Source organism: Callithrix jacchus, chromosome 5 (assembly GCF_049354715.1).
Source record: "Callithrix jacchus isolate 240 chromosome 5, calJac240_pri, whole genome shotgun sequence".
Taxonomy (NCBI): Eukaryota; Metazoa; Chordata; class Mammalia; order Primates; family Cebidae; genus Callithrix; species Callithrix jacchus.
Genome location: NC_133506.1, coordinates 66,403,855 through 66,421,772, shown reverse-complemented (window position 1 = coordinate 66,421,772; position 17,918 = coordinate 66,403,855). Strand labels below are relative to the sequence as shown.

At 44.6% G+C, this 17,918-nt stretch overlaps 2 protein-coding genes across 14 annotated transcripts in view; one reads left to right on the top strand and one right to left on the bottom strand.

Annotated features, from left to right (window-relative positions):
* The window catches only part of SMYD4 (SET and MYND domain containing 4), a 45,378-nt gene extending 42,963 nt beyond the window's left edge, over positions 1-2,415 (bottom strand). For all 9 annotated transcript variants that reach the window (XM_078372469.1, XM_035299402.3, XM_078372467.1 and 6 more), the window contains exons 1-2: positions 2,102-2,415; positions 227-372 (exon numbers count right to left, since the gene is read on the bottom strand). Coding sequence is in view for 5 of the 9 variants with exons in the window: in XM_035299402.3 (XP_035155293.1) it covers positions 227-360 (134 nt within the window). In the remaining 4 variants the exon portion in view is untranslated. The remainder of the gene's footprint in view (positions 1-226; positions 373-2,101) is intronic.
* A 115-nt stretch (positions 2,416-2,530) lies between these two features.
* Positions 2,531-17,918, top strand: part of RPA1 (replication protein A1) — a 57,438-nt gene continuing 42,050 nt past the window's right edge. For all 5 annotated transcript variants that reach the window (XM_035299400.3, XM_008996363.5, XM_017972205.4 and 2 more), the window contains exons 1-4: positions 2,531-2,680; positions 9,656-9,706; positions 10,751-10,829; positions 11,405-11,513. In XM_035299400.3, the coding sequence (XP_035155291.1) occupies positions 2,648-2,680; positions 9,656-9,706; positions 10,751-10,829; positions 11,405-11,513 (272 nt within the window). In that variant the 5' untranslated portion in view covers positions 2,531-2,647. The remainder of the gene's footprint in view (positions 2,681-9,655; positions 9,707-10,750; positions 10,830-11,404; positions 11,514-17,918) is intronic.

The following is a 17,918-nucleotide window of genomic DNA, read 5'->3' as shown; positions in this document are numbered from 1 at the left end:
AAGAGGTATTACTGGACCAGGCATGGTGGCTCAGGCCTGTAATCCCAGCGCCTTGGGAGGCCAAGATGGGAGCATTGCTTTTAGTCCAGAAATTTGAGACCAGCCTGGACAATATAATAAGACTCCATCTTTAAGAAGAAGAAAGAGAGAGAGTTCTTCAGAGCAACTGACGAAACAAGACATTTTTCAGATCAGAATTCCCTTGTTAAGGCTTCTATTTACTTACTGAAGAAGTGAAGAGGAGTGAAGAAAGACATCACTCAAAGTCTCTGCTGTAGAAACTGTGACCTGAATGGACTTCGGGAGTAAAGACCACTTTTGAAGTAGGTATGATTTCCACTCAGCCACAGGCAGATCCATGCTGCTCTAAAGCTATAAAATGAAGAAGAAAATGGGAATCTTACAAATGCACAATTCAGAAAATCAAGACTTCATTCAAGGAAGCCTGAAGCAATAAAATCACTTCTTGTGGTCTTTTACCATAATCCACTAAGAAAGGATCTCTATTATCTCACAGCAATTTGCTCAACACCCTTCCATTCAGAAACATTTACTGAAAGACTACTTTATCACAGGCACCGTACAGGTGATGGTTATACAAAGATGGAAGACTAAACAGCTACCATCTGTGTCCTCTTAGATCCCCCCAGTGTCCTTTTTTGTGTGGTTTGAGAGACAGCTTCTCTCTCTGCTGCCCAGGCTGGAGTGCAATGGTGTGATCTCAGCTCACTTCAACCTGAGCTTCCCGGGTTCAAGCAATTATTCAGCCTCAGCCTCCCAGTAGCTGGGATTACAGGTGCACCACCACACTCGGCTACTTTTTATATTTTTAGTAGAGACGGGGTTTCACCATGTTGGCCAGGCTGGTCTCGAACTCCTGACCTCAGGTGATCTGCTGGCCTGAGACTCCCAAAGCGCTGGGATTACAGGCGTGAGCCAAGGCGCCCGGCCTGATCCCGCCTTGTTTCTCAACTCTGAAACTTGAGACAGATCCAGATTTTCCTTTCTCCCCCCCCCAACAACTATTCAATTAACAGCTATTTCTCTCTCATAGTTCAGCGTCCTCTTTGAACCCATAGGCCATTTCTTCGCTTGAAGTCTTTACCATCTGTTGTCTGGTATTTTTCCCAGAGGGTCGTAATTAGTGTCCCTGCCCTTGGGACCACTCCCACTCTCAATCCAGCCTCCAACACTAAGAAGTCAGTGCTCCTCCTAGCATCCAGGACGCCCAGGTCGAACCCGTTCTCATTTACCCCTTGGCTGACCTTCTAATTCTAGGCCTCACTTTTCCCTCTACACCCCTGCATACTCAGCCACTCACTGCTGTCGGGCTTGCCAGACTACTCTGCCTCTCCGGTATTTTCGCATAGGCTATTCACGCTTTGCGCACCAACCCTATCCTCGCTTATGGAGTCCACCTGGAAAACCTCCACACGTCTTCGACGGTGTGCAAATGGCACCTCCTCTGAGAATGCTTCCCTGATTTCCCAGCTGTGATTCCAACACCTTTGACCTCCCAGGTTCAAGCAATTCTCGTGCCTCAGCTACCCAAGTACCTGGGATTACAGGTGTGCACCACCACACCCAGCTAACTTTCGTATTTTTAGTAGAGAGGGGGTTTCACCATGTTGGCCAGGGTGGTCTCAAACTTCCGACCTCAAGTGACCCACCCACTTTGGTCTCACAAAGTGCTGGGATGACAGACATGAGCCACCGTGCCCAGCCTTCTGGCATTTATTATCTCTTTTTTTTTGAGACAGAGTTTCGCTCTTGTTACCCAGATTGGAGTGCAATGGCGCGATCTCGGCTCACCGCAACCTCCGCCTCCTGGGTTCAAGCAGTTCTCCTGTCTCAGCCTCCCGAGTAACTGGGACTACAGGCGCGCGCCACCATGCCCAGCTAATTTTTTTGTATTTTTAGTAGAGACGGGGTTTCACCATGTTGACCAGGATGGTCTCGATTTCTTGACCTCGTGATCCACTCGCCTTGGCCTCCCAAAGTGCTGGGATTATAGGCGTGAGCCACCGCGCCCGGCCATTATTTCTAAGCTGTATGATGCACATTTGCTGTCCCACGTCCACCTGGAGGTAGGGCTACTCACGGCATAGACTGCCCTCACAGACTGTACTCTCCTCGGAGGATCGGGCCCAGGTCTTCGCAGACCCCTGCAGGTGCCAAGCTCAGGGTCTGACCCGGGCGGGAAGTCAGCCCCGCGCCGCTGGAGGAAGGAGCCGAGTCACTGCTGCGACCACATTTGGCAGCAGAGGTCTCGGGGAGCAGCTCTAACCCCTGGGCTGCCAATCCGAGCGCCCACCACACGCCAAGGCGGGAACGCCTCCGAACGCCGGCCCTCGGCGCCCGGAACTGGGCCCGGAGCTCTCTCCCCGCGCCCGCGCAGCTCCAGGCGCACCCCTTGTGGCGTCGCCCCGCCCCGCCTAGCTCGGTACTGAGAGAGGGTCACGTGGGCCGCGCCTTGGCCAATGCGGCGGCTGCGCAGCGCCGGGCCCGCCCCTGTGCCGCGCGCACGTCGGGGGCGGGAACGGCGCGCGCAACCCCTCAGGCGGGTAACTGCGCAGCGCTCGGGACCCGGGGCGGTGGGAAGCTCGGGTTGCCGAGGGGTTCGCGCGGGAGTCGGTGCGGAGGAGCCATGGTCGGCCAACTGAGTGAGGGGGCCATTGCGGTGAGGAGGCGCCGGGGGATCCGGGTGGCTGCGGCCCGGGAGCCTGCAGGAGTGGGGAGGGGGAGGGGAGCCCGGGGCGAAGGGGGTGAACGCGAGGGAGAAGTGGGGGACGGTGGGGGAACGCGGGGCGCCCCTCCAGTCATCACTCCTCCTCAGAGCATTCTTCCGATCGTCTTTGAAACATGCTCACGTTTTTCGTACTTAAGAACTAACTACACACTTGCCTTCCATCTTCCACCTGCGGCCACTTTCTCTGTCTCTTCCTAACTACAGGCAAGCTCCTATTTGTCTGGTTTCAGCCACTTCTTTTCCTCGCCTCTCATGAACTCTTCAGCCCACTCCAGCCATCTCCTTGATCGCTGTCGGAAACTCTGGCTGAAGTTACCAGTGGCCTCCAATTTGCCAAATCCAGCACTTTTCCGTTTTCGGCTTACCTGAGTTCTCAGTAGCGTTTGCGTTTGAGCACCGCTTCCTTCTGATCACACTAAAACACTGAGTTTTAGTGGCTCGGTTTGGCGGGTCTTTCCCCGTCTTATTTGCAGGCCCCTCTTTGCAAATTTTTATTGACTCCAGGCTTACTATAGGCCCTCTTGACTCCCAAGGCGATTTCTTTTTCTTTTCTTTTTTTCTTTGAGACAGAGTCTCACTCCGTGCCCCAGGCTGGAGTGCAGTGGCGCGATCTGGTTTTACTGCAACGTCCGCCTCCCGGGTTCAATTGATCCTCCTGCCTCAGCCTTCCAAGTAGCTGGGACTACAGTTGTGCACCACCACACTTGACTAATTTCTGTGTTTTTATTAGAGATGGAGTTTCACCATGTTGGCCAGGCTGATCTCGAACTTCAAACTTCAAGTGAACTGCCCGCCTCAGCCTCCCAAAATGCTGGGATTGCAGGCGTGAGCCACTGTGGCTGACCCCAAAGCAGTTTCATTGCCATCTATTAATATATGTCATTGCTCACAAATTTTATACGGAGCCACCTTTACTCTAAAAGACGAACTTCTGTAATCTGTCTGCTGATTTCATGCTTCAGAGGCATTTGAGTTCAATATACACATCCCAAAGCAAATTCGTTATCTTGGTAAAGTCTGGGCCTCTTGATCCCTATCCCGGTGAATGACACCATTATCTGTTCAGTGCTAACCAGAAATTGAGAAATCATTCCTTCTATATTCTGCACCACCTGGCGTCCAGTCCAGGTGAAGTGTATTTTACCTCCACGTGGATCTCTCAAGACTGTCTGCTGCTCTCCAACCACACGGGCACCGTCATCTTCTGCCTGGACTGCTCACTTCCACTCTGCGTTCCTGCCACCATTCCCATCCCTAGCATATTCTCTCTTCCTGTTCTCTCTTCCTCTCCAGTCACCCCACTTTTTTTTTTTTAATTTAGATTTCTGGTATATTCCATACTCCTACCTTCTTCCATGGGGCCTTTGAACATTCTTTTCCCTCTGCCCACTGCCTGGGTGGTTCACTCCTCCCAACACTGGCAAATACAGTCTTCATATCTCAGCTCATTTGTGACTTCTCCTACTAGGCTAAATTGAGACACCAATTTCTTTTCATTCACATTTTTTTTTCTTTTTGCAATGGGGTTTCGCTCTGTTGCCAGGTTGGAGTGCAATGGCACGATCTCGGCTCACTGCAACCTCCGCCTCCCAGGTTCAATTGATTCTCCTGCCTCAGCCTCCTGAGTAGCTGGGACTACAGGCATGTGCCACCGTGCCTGGCTAATTTTTATATTTTTAGTAGAGACGGGGTTTCATCATGTTGGCCAGGCTGGTCTCGTCGAATTCTGACCTCAGATGATCTGCCTGCCTCAACCTCCCAAAGTACTGGGATTACAAGTGTGATTGCACCTATTTTAAGTGTACAGCCTGATGAACTTTGACAGATGTATGCACCCCTCTAACCACAATGCCCCAGAATACTTCATTAATGTGCAGTTCCTCCTCCTTCCCCACCTCTGTCTTCACCCTAGGCAACCAGTCTTCTGGTTTCTATCTCTATGGGTTAGTTTTGACTTTCTTAAAACTTTGTATAAATGGAATCAAATAATATCTACCCTTTTATATCTGGCTTCTTTCAGCAACTTTTTGTTTTTCAGAAGTAGGATCTCTGTTACCCAGGGAGGAGTGCAGTGACCCAGTCATGGCTCACCTGCAGCCCTGACCTCCTGAACTCAAGTCAAGGCATCCTCCCACCTCAGCCTCCTGAGTAGCTGGGACTACAGATGCGGGCCACCACTCTCAGCTAATTAAAAAAAAAAAATTTCTGTAGACATGGGATCTTGGTATGTTGTCCAGGATGATCAGGAACTCCTGGGCCCAAGTAATCCTCCCACCTTGACCTCCCAAAGTGTTAGAATTACAGGCACAGTCCACCACTCTGGACCAAAATGGTTTCTGAGATTTATCCATGTTAATTCAGTAATTTGCACCTTTTTTTTTTTTTTAAGGCAGAGTCTCATTCTGTCGCCAGGTGCCAGGCTGGAGTGCAGTGGCGCAATCTCGGCTCACTGCAATGTCCGCCTCGTGAGTTCATGCAATTCTCCTGCCTCAGCCTCCGAATAGCTGGGACTACAGGCTCGTGACACCACACCCAGCTAATTTTGGTATTTTTAGTAGAGACGGGGTTTCACCATGTTGGTCAGGATGGCCTCCATCTCTTGACCTCCTGATCCACCCACCTCAGTCTCCTAAAGCGCTGGGATTGCAGGTGTGAGCCACCTCGCCCGGCCCTAATTTGCACTTTTTTATTGCTCAGTAGTATTCCACTGTATGACTATAACACAATATTTACTTATTATTGGACATTTGGGTTATTTTCTTCTTTTGGCAATTATAAATGATGCTATGACCGTTTAAGTACAGATCTTTTTGTGGAAATAAGTTTTCATTTCTCCGGGACAAGTGTCTAGAAGCGTAATGTTCATAGGTGACTGAATGTTTATAAGAAACTGCCAAAGTTTTCCTGTGTGGTTATGAGAATTCTAGTTGTTCCATATCCTTGCTGGTCATCAGTCTTTGATGTTGACCCTTCTAGTGAATTCGTAATGGTATCTCACTATGGTTTTAATTTCTATTTTTCTGGTGACTAATGACTTGGAGCATCTTTTCATGGGCTCATTGGCCATTTGTATATTTTTTTTGTAATGTGTCTGTTCACATATTTTTTTCACTTAAAGACTGGGTTTTATGGCTGGGCGTGGTGGCTCACAGCTGTAATTGCAGCACTTTGGGAGGCTGAGGCGGGTGGATCATGAGGTCAGGATCAGGAGTTCAAGACCACACTGGCCAATATGATGAAACCCCGTCTCTACTAAAAAATACAAAAATTAGCTGGGCATGGTGGCTTGTGCCTGTCATCCCAACTACTCGGGAGGCTGAGGCAGAGAATTGCTTGAACGTGGGAGGCAGAGGTTGCAGCGGGCCAAGATCGTGCCACAGCACCACTCCACCTTGGGCAACAGAGCGAGACTCCATCTCAAAAAAACCCAGAAAACTGGGTTCTGTGCTTATTAATGAGTTGTAATAATTCTTTGTTCTTGATATGTCTTTTGTTAAAACATACATTTTCTCCCAATCTGTGACTTGCCTTTTCTTTTTTGAAATTTTGTTTTTTGAAGTACACTTTTAAATTTTGATGAAATCCAGATTATCAGGGTTTTTTTTTGCTTTTGCAGAATTGTGTTTTTGTGTCCTAAGAAATCTTTCCCTACTCTACCCCAGGTCACAAATCTTTTATAGTGGTATTTTCTTCCAGGAGTTTTATAGTTTTAGCTTTGCCTTCTGGTCTATGATGCATTTCAGGTTTACTATTTATGATATATAGATCTTTTATTTTAATATAGATACTCAGTTGTTCCAGCCTGTTTATCGATAAGACTATCCCATTCCATTGAGTTACTTTGTCACTTTTGATAAGATCAATCGACTGTATATGTGTATATCTGTTTCTAGAATGTCTGTTCTGCCATTCATTTCTATGTTGATGCTTATGTCAATACTACATTGTCATAAAAATTGCAGATTTATAGTAAATCTTGAAATTTGGTGTTGTAAATCCTCCAGCTTCTCTTTCTTTCTTTTTTTCTTTCTTTTTTTTTTTGAGATGGAGTCTCGCTCTGTCACCCAGGCTGGAGTGCAGTGGTGCCATCTCCGCTCATTGCAACCCCTGCCTCCGGGATTCAAGTGATTCTTTTACCTCAGCCTCCTGAGTAGCTGGGATAACAGGCATTCGCCACCACACCCAGATAATTTTTGTGTTTTTAGTAAAGATAGGGTTTCACTAAGTTCTCCAGCCTGGTCTCAAACTCCCACCCTCAAGTGATCCTCCTGCCTCAGGCTCCCAAAGTGCTGGAATTACAGGCGTGAGCCACTGTGCCTGGCCTCCAGCTTTCTTTCTTTCTTTTTTCTTTTTTTAGACAGACTCTCAGTCACCCAGCCTAGAGCACAGTGACATACGTGGTCATAGCTTACTGCAGCTTTATTTCCCTGGTCAAGTGATCTTCCCACCTTACCTTCTGAGTAGCTGGGACCAACACGCCCAGCTCATTTTTTTTTTCTTTTCTTTTCTTTATTTTGACACAGGGCTTCACTGTGTCACTCAGGCTAGAATATGGTGACTCCATCGCAGCTTACTGTAGTCTCTGCTTCCCAGGTTCAAGCAATCCTCCCACCTCTGCTTCCCGAGTAGCTGGGACTACAGGCGTGTGCCCAGCTAATTTTTGTATTTTTTGTAGAGAGGGTTTTGCCATGTTGGCCAGGCTGGCCTCAAACTCCTGAGCTCAAGGAGTCCTCCTATCTCAGCCTCCCAAACTGCTGATCCCTTTGCATCCATTGAAGTACAGAGAAACAAAGTGTAACAAAAAAAAAAAAGAAAAAGAAATGAAAACAGATATTTGTGTGTGTTTTGAGACAGGGTCTTGCTCTGTCACCCAGGCTGGAGTGCAGTGGTACAATCATGGCTCACTACAGCCTAGACCTCATGGGCTCAAGCAGTTCTCCCTCAGCTCTCTGAGTAACTGGGACTATAGGTGTGCACCACATGCCTGGCTAATTTCTTATAGAGACGAGGTCTCCTTACGTTGCCCAGACTGGTCTCAAACTCCTGGGCTAAAGTGATCCTCCTGCTTCCGTCTCCGAAAGTGCTGTGATTGTAGGTATGAGCCACCGCATGCAGTCTTGTTTGTAGTTTTCAGAGTGCAGGTCTTAACATATGTACTGTTAAAATATATGTAAATGCTTTACTTTTGAGGCTGGGCATGGTGGCTTACGCTTATAGTCCCAGCATTTTGGGAGGCCAGGGCAGGTGAAGTACCTGAGGTCAGGAGTTCGAGACCAGCCTGGCCAACATGGTGAAACCCCATCCCTATTAAAAATGTAAAAATTAGCCAGGTGTGGTGGCAGGTGCCTGTACTCATAGCTACTTGGGAGACTGAGACAGGAGGATCACTTGAACCCGGGAGGTACAGGTTGCAGTGGGCGGAGATTGCACCACTGCTCCCTAGCTTGGGCGACAGAGTAAGACTTCATCTCAAAACACACACACACACACACACACACACACGATGGTGTTTAAATGGCATTTTTGAAAATTTCGTTCTTCAGTTGTTTATTGCTAGTATATTGAAATACAAGTGATTTTTCCATGTCAGCCTTGTGACCTGCAAACTTGCTAAATCAACTTATTAGTTTTTATAGATACTTTAGGATTTTCTATGTAAACAGTCATACTGCCTGCAAATAAAGGAAGTTTTATTTGTTCCTTTTTAATCTTTTTTTTTGTTTGATAGGAAGTCTCATTCTGTCACCCAGGCTGGAGTGCAGTGGTGCAATCCCAGCTCCCTGCAATCTCTGCCTCCCAGATTCAAGTGATTATCCTGTCTCAACCTCCCCAAGAGCTGGGATTACAGGCATGCACCACCATGCCCAGCTAATTTTTGTATTTTTAGTACAGACACGGTGAAACTTTTTAGTTTCACCGTGTTGGCCAGGATGGTCTCGAACCCCTGACCTCAAGCAATCTGCCTGCCTTAGCCTCCCAAAGTGCTGGGATTGCAAGCATGAGCCACCGTACCCAGCCAGTTCCTTTTTCATCTTTATGCCTGTTTTTCCCTTGCTTTATTGCATTAGTCAGAACCTCTAATACCACATTGAATACAGTGCTGAGAGGTATATCCTTGCCTGATTCCTGATCTTAGTAGCATATTATTGTCTTTTACCATTAAGTATGATGGTGACTTAGATTTTTTTTGTAGATGTTAGCTATCAGTTTAAGCATTTTTTCTATGCCTAGTTTGCTGAGACTTTATAATAAATAAGTGTTGCCTTTTCTGTATCTATTCAGTTGATAATGATTTTTCTCTATTCTGTGAATGTGAAAAATTACATTGATTTTTCAGATGTTGAGTAAACCTTGCCATCCTTGGATAAATCACACTTGGTCATGACATATTATCCATTTTATATAGTGCAGGATTTGCTTTGCTATCTTATTGAAGATTTCTTTTTTTTTAAACAGAGTCTTGCTATATTTAATAGATACAGAGCTATACAGATTTTCTACTTTTTTGTATCACTTTTGATAATTTGTATTTTTTGAGGGATTTCTCCACTTAATCTTGGTTGTTTATAAAGTTGTTCCTCATATTCCCTTACTGTCACTTTAATATATATAGGATTTACTTATCTAACTCCCTGTTAATGAACACTGGAGGGAAGTTCATGTGCTGTTGTGATTCCAGTGTTAGAAATGCAGTGAATAGATCCTTGTTGAAAAACACGAATCTCCCTCTTACTATTTTATGATTTGTCCAGTGTGGTAAACTAGACATTTTGGCTGACAGGCTCTGAATAGGCTCTTTTAGCAATCTTATCTGTAGTTTATTCCAAATACCGAACTATGGAAACATGTCGTTTTCACCATGATTTGTGCACATATCTCACACAAATCTGTTTTTTGCTCCTTCAGGTCATAATGCAGCAGCAGGATACATCCATCAAACCCATGCTCCAGGTCATTGTAAGTACCCACATATGTTTCATGTCAACTTTTTTTGTAGCCATAGAATTATAAATTCTGTTCAATGAAGGACAGACAGATTTGTCCACTTTAGGAAATTCCCCCCATCGTCACAGAAAATAGGCCAGTCTACATTGTAACCCTGAGAGAGGAGCCAGGCGTTTTGAAAAGAATGTTATGTCAGCTGCCGAGTTCCACTGTCTTGGAGGCTCAGATCTAAGGCTTGGCCTTGCTTTTCTTTTCCACTGCTGGCACACAACTGTGGTGCTACTTGCCTTTCTGCCCTTGGGTCTGTCTGGTTCACGTCGGCCTTGTATACGACCTCCAGAGATAGATCTAATATGGACTTATCTCCTTAAAATTCTTCAGTTAACACATCATTTATTTAAGGGGTTCTCACACTTCAGTGGGAGTTTGAAAAAATGGAGGCAGCATGTGGGCTCATGCCTGCACATTTTCAGGCTGCCAGTCTGATGGGCTCTCTGCTGCACTCACTCTAGCTGCCAGTCAGTTGGAGGCTGTGGGTACAGGTTTCATTTCCTGTGGAGACCTGCTTCTGCTCTCTTTCAAGTGGGAATAAAGGTGCGGCTCTGCCACCTCATCATCATGTGCACATGTTACTTACGTCCCTCTGTGTCCATCTCCACCCCAGTTGTCAGCCCCTCAGGACAAGGGTTCTTTTCGTTCACTTTGTATTGTTAGCATGTTTACTACACAGCACCTTGTGTATACCAGGTACCTGGTTATTTATTTTTTTTTTTGTAATTGATTTTCAGCCAAATTGGAGTCATGGCTGAGAACACAGAGTATAGGCAGCTCGTTTTACTTCCCTCTGTATTGCGTTTAATAATGTTTGTGGAGAGAGGTTAGTGGGAAAATAATCAAATCCAATTTTCTTTTACCTGGATTTAGGTGTCAAGAGAATGGGCAAACAGTTCAGTTAGTGTTGAACTAATGGCAAAGCCACTCTCCTGCCACTGAGGTGTACTTATCCCTGGGGACAGGGCAGACATGCTGGCTAATGAATCAAGTTTTCTGTTTTAGAACATCCGTCCCATCACCACAGGGAACAGTCCGCCACGTTATCGACTGCTCATGAGTGATGGATTGAACACTTTGTCATGTAAGTATGGGGTATCCATCTAGAAATGTGTGAGTGTTTAAGTGATAAAAGCACACCCAGCCCTTTGGTTGCCATAATTTGTGAGGTCCATGTTTGCCTGGCTGTGTCCTTCATTCAGATGGAACTGCAGTTGGCAGAGATCATTCTGTCAGGAGACTGGAGGTGGTGGGAAGCTGCCACTTGGCTTAATTAATTTTCTCTAACTGGTGTTCTATGTTTTCTCTGATTAATTTCCCTAAGAATGATATTGACATTTAGACATTTAGTGAGTATGATGGGTTAGCTGTCCTATACTTTCCTATTTTGGAGTTTTATTTTTGTGTTGGAAGCTGTAAAGGAGAGAAAGGAGAGAATTTAAAAATGATTTTGGCCACTTCAACAAATTCACACATTTAAGAGTAGCGGCAAATGTTTAACAGCCAGCAAAATAGATAGTTTTTCACTCTGCAGAGTCTGACTGGTTTTAATTTCAGGGACATTTAAGGCATTATTCTTCTTTGCCAACACAGGTTGAGTAGCTTTCAGATTCTTTAGGCTGCAGGATTTTGGAGGCTAAAGAAATCTCTGCCTTTCAGCTTTCATGTTGGCCACACAGTTGAACACTCTTGTTGAACAAGGACAATTGGCCAGCAACTGCGTTTGCCAGGTTAACCGATTCATTGTGAACACCCTGAAAGACGGAAGGTATGTGGTGTGCTTCTTTCTGTCTTACTGTGTTGTAGAGTGGGAACTGATTTTGAACAGAAAAGTATATCGGTTGCCAGAATTCAATTAGGAGTAAAAAAGACAGTTGTGAGTTTTCACCTAAGAATTTGCATCTGTTCAGTTAAGAACTCAGGTTGCGGCGGGACGCAACAGCTCTCACCTGTCATCCCAGCACTTTGGGAGGCTGAGGCGGGCAGATCACCTGAGGTCAGGAGTTTGACACCAGCCTGACCAACATGGAGAAACCCTGTCTCTACTAAAAATACAAAATTAGCTGGGCGTGGTGGTGCATGCGCCTATAATCCCAGCTACTCGGGAAGTTGAGGCAGGAGAATCGCTTGAACCCGGGAGGCGGAGGTTGCAGAGAGCCGAGATTGTGCCATTGCACTCTAGCCTGGGCAACAAGAGTGAAACTCCATCTCAAAGAACTCAGGTAGGTGACACATGGCACCAATGGAAGAGAGATATGGAAAGAAGTTGGAAATTTCAGAGCAGAAGATTAAAGTAGAATGCAGACATTTTATTATTTCTAGTTTCTTCAAAAGCAGTATTTTTAGGATTTCCCCCAAAAGTGTCTTATCTTTTTTTGTTTGTTTTTGGTAGAGACAGGATTTTGCCATGTTGCCCAGGCTGGTCACGAACTCCTGAGCTCAGGCAGTCTGCCCACCTTGGCCTCCCAAAGTGCTGGGATTACAGGTGTAAGCCGCCACACCTGGGCTCAAAAGAAGTCCCTTATTTTACAGCAGAAAGTGATAATTATTTTGTAATGCTGCTTTTTTTTTTTTTTGGCAATCTTGAATTTTTTTTATATTAAATGCTGTATTTAGCCAATATAGAATATGTGGAACCACATGTAGTAGGTCACACCAATAACCCCAGCACTTGAGGGGGCTTAAAGTGGGAGGATTGCTTGAGGCTGGGAGTTTGAGACCAGCCTCAGTGACATAGCCAGACCCTGTCTCTACAAAAAAAAAATGTTTTAAATAAATTAGCCAGGTGTGGTGGCACACGCTACAGTCCTCCCTACTTGGGGGCTGAAGTGGGAGGATTCCCTGACCCTGGGAGTTGAGACTGCAGTGAGCTGTGATCATGCCACTGCACTCCAACCTGGGCAACAGAGCAAGAAGCCATATCTGAAAAAATAAAACAAACTTAGAAAAAGAATATGTTGTACACAGACAGGTTGCTGCATGCTAGAGACACAATGATGAACAGAACTGTTATTGCTAAAAAATGACTTAGTTTAGGCAAGGTGCAGTGGCTCACACCTGTAATCCCAACACTTTGAAGGCCACATAGGGAGGTCACTTGAGCCTAGGAGTTTGCAGCCAGCCTGGGAAACATAGTGAGATCTTGTCTCTACAAGAAAAAAAAAAAAAGTTAGCCAGGCACGGTGGCATGTGCCTGTGGTCCCATCTACTCGGAAGACTGAGGAGAGAATTGCCTGAGCCCTGGAAGGTCAAGGCTACAATGAGCTTGGATTGTGCCACTGCACCCCAGACTGGGCAATAGAGTAAGACCCTGTCTCAAAAAAAAAGCAAAACATCAACAACAACAACAAAAGATTAAAAACTATCAACAGTACTAAGAGGTTCAAGTAATTGGTTTTTAAAAATTGTTACACTGATTTTAGGACTCTTACATTTTCTCCAGTTCTTTTTTCCTACCTCTTTAATTTTGATGTCTAGGTGGGTTGGATTTCACTCAAGAACTTTTTTTTTTTTTTTTTGCCAATTAGTTTGAGCTTATGAGGTTGCTCAGGTTAACCTTGAACTGATGACCTCGCCTTCGCGAGCGCCATGACCTCCGGCGGGAGCCACTTTGGACCCCCTCAAGAACTTTTTTATGGAATGGCTCTTTAATCCTGTATTCCCCATTATCAGCTTATTGGCCTTTATGCTAGAGTGACAGCTTTGCCTGGCTGTCTGTCCTTAGGTTATGTGGCTTTACCTCAGAATCTTGTCTTCTGGCATTGAATGTGGATCTGGAGAAGTCTTAAGGCCGGATTGATTCGATTTCCTCCCTTGTGGAAGGCTTTTCTTTTTTATCTTTTTTATTTAGGTTTATTTTATTTCTGGTTGCCCAGGCTGGAGTACGGTGGCACTACTAGGACTGGCTGCAGCTTGTACCTCCTCGGCTTAGGTGATTCTCCCATCTAGCCTCCCAAGTAGTCTGGACCACAGGCACACACCACTGTGGCCGGCTAAAAAGCTTTGCTTTTTCTACCTATATTCCTGAAGATTTGTTTCTTTATGCCTCAGGTTTAGTACTTAACCAGGCTGTCTCAATCGCAATTGGCCATATTCTTTTTTTTTTTTTTTTTTTTTTAATTTTCCTGGCATGTTATATGCTCTTTCAGTCTGCAGATTCAGTTCTTTTAAAGAAATTTTTCTCTGTGTTATTCCTTAATACTGTTTTCTATTAGTTCACTTTAACCTTTTTTTTTTTTGAGACGGAGTTTCACTCTTGTTACCCAGGCTGGAGTGCAATGGCGCAATCTCAGCTCACTGCAACCTCCGCCTCCTGGGTTCAGGCAATTCTCCTGCCTCAGCCTCCTGAGTAGCTGGGATTGCAGGCACGTGCCATCATGCCCAGCTAATTTTTTGTATTTTTAGTAGACACGGGGTTTCACCATGTTGACCAGGATGGTCTCGATCTCTTGACCTCGTGATCCACCCGCCTCGGCACTTTAACCTTTTTTTAAATGCATGCATTGGCTTGCCTCAGGGTTTTCCAACATAAGACTACAGTTTTTAGCTTTCTCTCTTCTGTTCCTCAATCTTTATAAATTGTTAGATGTATAATATTATTGATTTTGTTCTGATTTTTTCTGTATATATATATAGAGAGAGAGAGAGACACAGAGAGACAGACACGGAGTTGTTCCATGTTGGTCAGGCTGGTCTCGAACTCCCAACCTTAGGTGATCCTCCCACCTCAGCCTCCCAGAGTGCTGGGATTAAAGGTGTAAGCCACCGTCCCGGCCTGTTCTGATTTTTTCTTAGCTGCTCAAGCTCCCCTTACTTCTTCATCTCTTGTTTGAGCTCATCTTTTGGCTGTTACTTCGTTGCATTTATACTGTGCTTACTTTGTGAAGCGGGGCTTCTTTTCTTGGCTTCTGCTTTCTTCTCCAGTGGGTTCTTGAATGGCTTCTGCCTCCCCATCCTTTCACTTTCATGCATTGTTGTGTGTTGTATTGTTGCTTTAACGTCCCTTTTTATTTTGCTCCTGCTTAATGTGGACGGTCCTGTCCAGACTTTGTATTTGCTCCATACATCTTGCCAGCTTTCTCACGTGGGACCTTTTGTCTTCCACTCCAGGCTACTTTTGAGTGCTTAAGTGGTGCTTTCCATGGTGTTTGTGTCCTCCAGGGCATGGCTGTGGGAGAGGGGGCAGAGCCTTGCTGGGATTCAGTGCAGTCCTTGGTGAGAAGCTCTTCAAGCCGTTCTCCCAGTCAAGGATGCGGTTCCCCTCCCATGGGCTCTGCCTGACTTCCCACCTCAGCTTAGCGACGTGTCCAATATTCTTCTGTGCCTCTGCTGAGAGCCCGTGTGTATGGCTGGGCTTATTTACTCCTTGCTTAAATAGTGATCATGTAGGTTTATTCTAAACAGGACTTGAGCAGTCATCCTTGTACGTTTATCATGACATGTTTATGCTTTCATTTCTGAAGAATAGATTATTAGAATTTGTGTTGTGGGGTCACAGGACAGCTGTGGAAAGTATACCAATTATGCTCAAATTTTATATGAATGTCTGTTTCTGAATGAACAAATCCACAGAAACAAATGCAATTATTGGTTCCCAGGGGCGTGAGAGTGTGGAGCGGCTGCCACCGTGTGCAGGGTTTCTTTTGGGGATGACAAAAATGTTGTAGAGTTAGGCAGTGGTGATGCTTGTGTAACTGCGGATATGTAGCACCCATGGGATTGTACACTTTGAAGGGTGAATTCATTATAGTACATGAATGATACCTCAGTATAAACATGTTAGTTTTAAAAGAAATGTTTTCCATTAAGCTTGTCAACATACTGTGTATTAGCAATTTAAAAAAAATAATTATTGGTCGGGCACAGTGGCTCACACCTGTAATCCCAGCACTTTGGGAGGCTGAGGCGAGCAGCTCATCTGAGGTCAGGAGTTTGAGACCAGCCTGGTCAATGTGGTGAAACCCCATCTCTACTAAAAATACAAAAATTAGCTGGGCGTGGTGGCACTGGGAAGGCTGTGGTAGAAGAATTGCTTGAACCCGGAAGGCAGAGGTTGCAGTGAGCCGAGATCATGCCATTGCACTCCAGCCTGGGTTACAAGAGTGAAACTGTCTAAAAAAAAACAACATAATAATAATTATTATTATTGTTTTTGCCAAATAATTGACCTCAAGGAGATCAATTATTTTAATTTAAGTTTCCCTGTTGGGTCAGGTGTCTTTTCATATATTTATTGGCTGATACAGTTCTTCTCTGTATAGTTTATTATATACTTGTCCTTTTTATATGCTTTGATGGTGCATGCCTGTGATCCCAGCTACTCAGGAGGCTGAGGTGGGAGGATTGCTTGAGTCCCACAAGTCAAGGCTGCAGTGAGCTATGATAGTACCACTGCATTCTAGCTCAGGTGACAAGGCCTTGTCACAAAAATAAATAAGCAAGCAAAAGTCTTGTTGGAATGCAAACGACTGTCTTAATTTTATATAATATTTGATATTAAGTCTTTTCATCCAAGAAAATATTATGTGTCTATTTGGTTTCAGATTTTCTAGATACACAACTGCATTATCTCCTTATTCTAATATTTGTCATTTTGTTTTTTGTATTTTTAAAATTTAACTGTATTGGCCGGGCTCAGTGGCTCACGCCTGTAATCCCAGCACTTTGGGAGGCCGAGGCAGGTGGGTCACCTGAGGTTGGGAGTTGGAGACCAGCCTGGCCAAGGTGGTAAAATGCCATCTCCGCTAAAAATACAAAAAATTAGCAGGGTGTGGTGGCAGGAGCCTGTAATCCCAGCTACTTGGGAAGCTGAGGCAGGAGAATGGCTTGAATGTGGAAGGCAGAGGTTGCAGTGAGCCGAGATTGTGCCACTGCACTCCAACCTGGGCAACAGAGTGAGACACTCTCTCTCTCAAAAAAAAGATAAATCATTTTAGCTTGTTCAGTTTTTTTCTCTTTTTATTTTTAAAAAGCTTTATTCTGGAAAATTTTAAACATCTACAAAAATAGAATACACAGTAGTCTGATGAGTCCCCATGTAGCCCATCATTCAGATTTGTCCCTGTGGCCCAGTTTTGCTTTATAGCCATCCTTTCCTCATCTGCTCTCTGTAATTTTGAAGGAAATCTCAGATGCATTATTTCATCCCTAAATATTTTTGGAACATAAGAACTCTTAAAAAGACACAATACCATTTCACACCTAAAATAACAAATACCCTGTCAGTGTTATATTTACAGCTTTTCGTGTGTGTGTGTGTGTGTCAGCAGATTGATGGCCGGTTAAGTCTGAATCGTAGGCTCTGCGTCTACCTTGTTTCCTCCCTTATTGTTTATCTGCTGAAGAAACCAGGTCATTTATCCTTCTGCTCATGCAGTTTCCCACAGTCTGGATTTGGCTGATTGTGTCCCTGTAAAGTCATTTAATGTGTCCTTGTCATCTGTATTCTCTGTAAGTTGATATTGGTGTATTCTTTTAATATGCTGCTAGATTCGTCTTGCTGATATTTTATTTAGGATTTATGGGATATTACAGAATGAAATTAGTTTTAGTGTTTTGTGTGTGTTTTGTCTTAGGTTTTCGTATTAGAGTAATACTGAATGATTCATAAGCCTTCTATTTTTCTATGTTCTGGAGTGATTTGTATAATTTTGGAAAGTAGTTAAATATCTACTACTAAGTAGCTATCAGATAGTTGTTACAGGGAATCCGTCATTTTCAGGAACAGATAATTCCCAGCTTATTTTAGCATAACTCTGATGTGAAACCTGATAAGGGTAGCACAAACCGATTAATTGTGCGTAAAAATCCAAAATACAGCCATCAGACGTTGAAAGTGTAAAACATGATGAAATTGGGTATATTATTGCTTAAATACTGCTCTAGGTCAGTTTCTTCGTCTCCACTGCCACCAACCTCATTCAGGCCATTATCATTTCATCTCTTTGGGTCTCCCTTCCTCCACTTGTGTTCCCATTAAATTCCTTCTTCATGTTTTAGTTCCTTTTAAAGTGCGGACGTGATTGTGATATTCTCATCAAGTATGTATTGAGCAACAACGTGGGCCATTTGCTTCATTAAGCACTGGAGGATACCTGCCTTATTGACAGTACAGTCTAGTAGGAGACAGACAATAATAAAATCATCACTAATGAACATATGATTAAGATGGAGC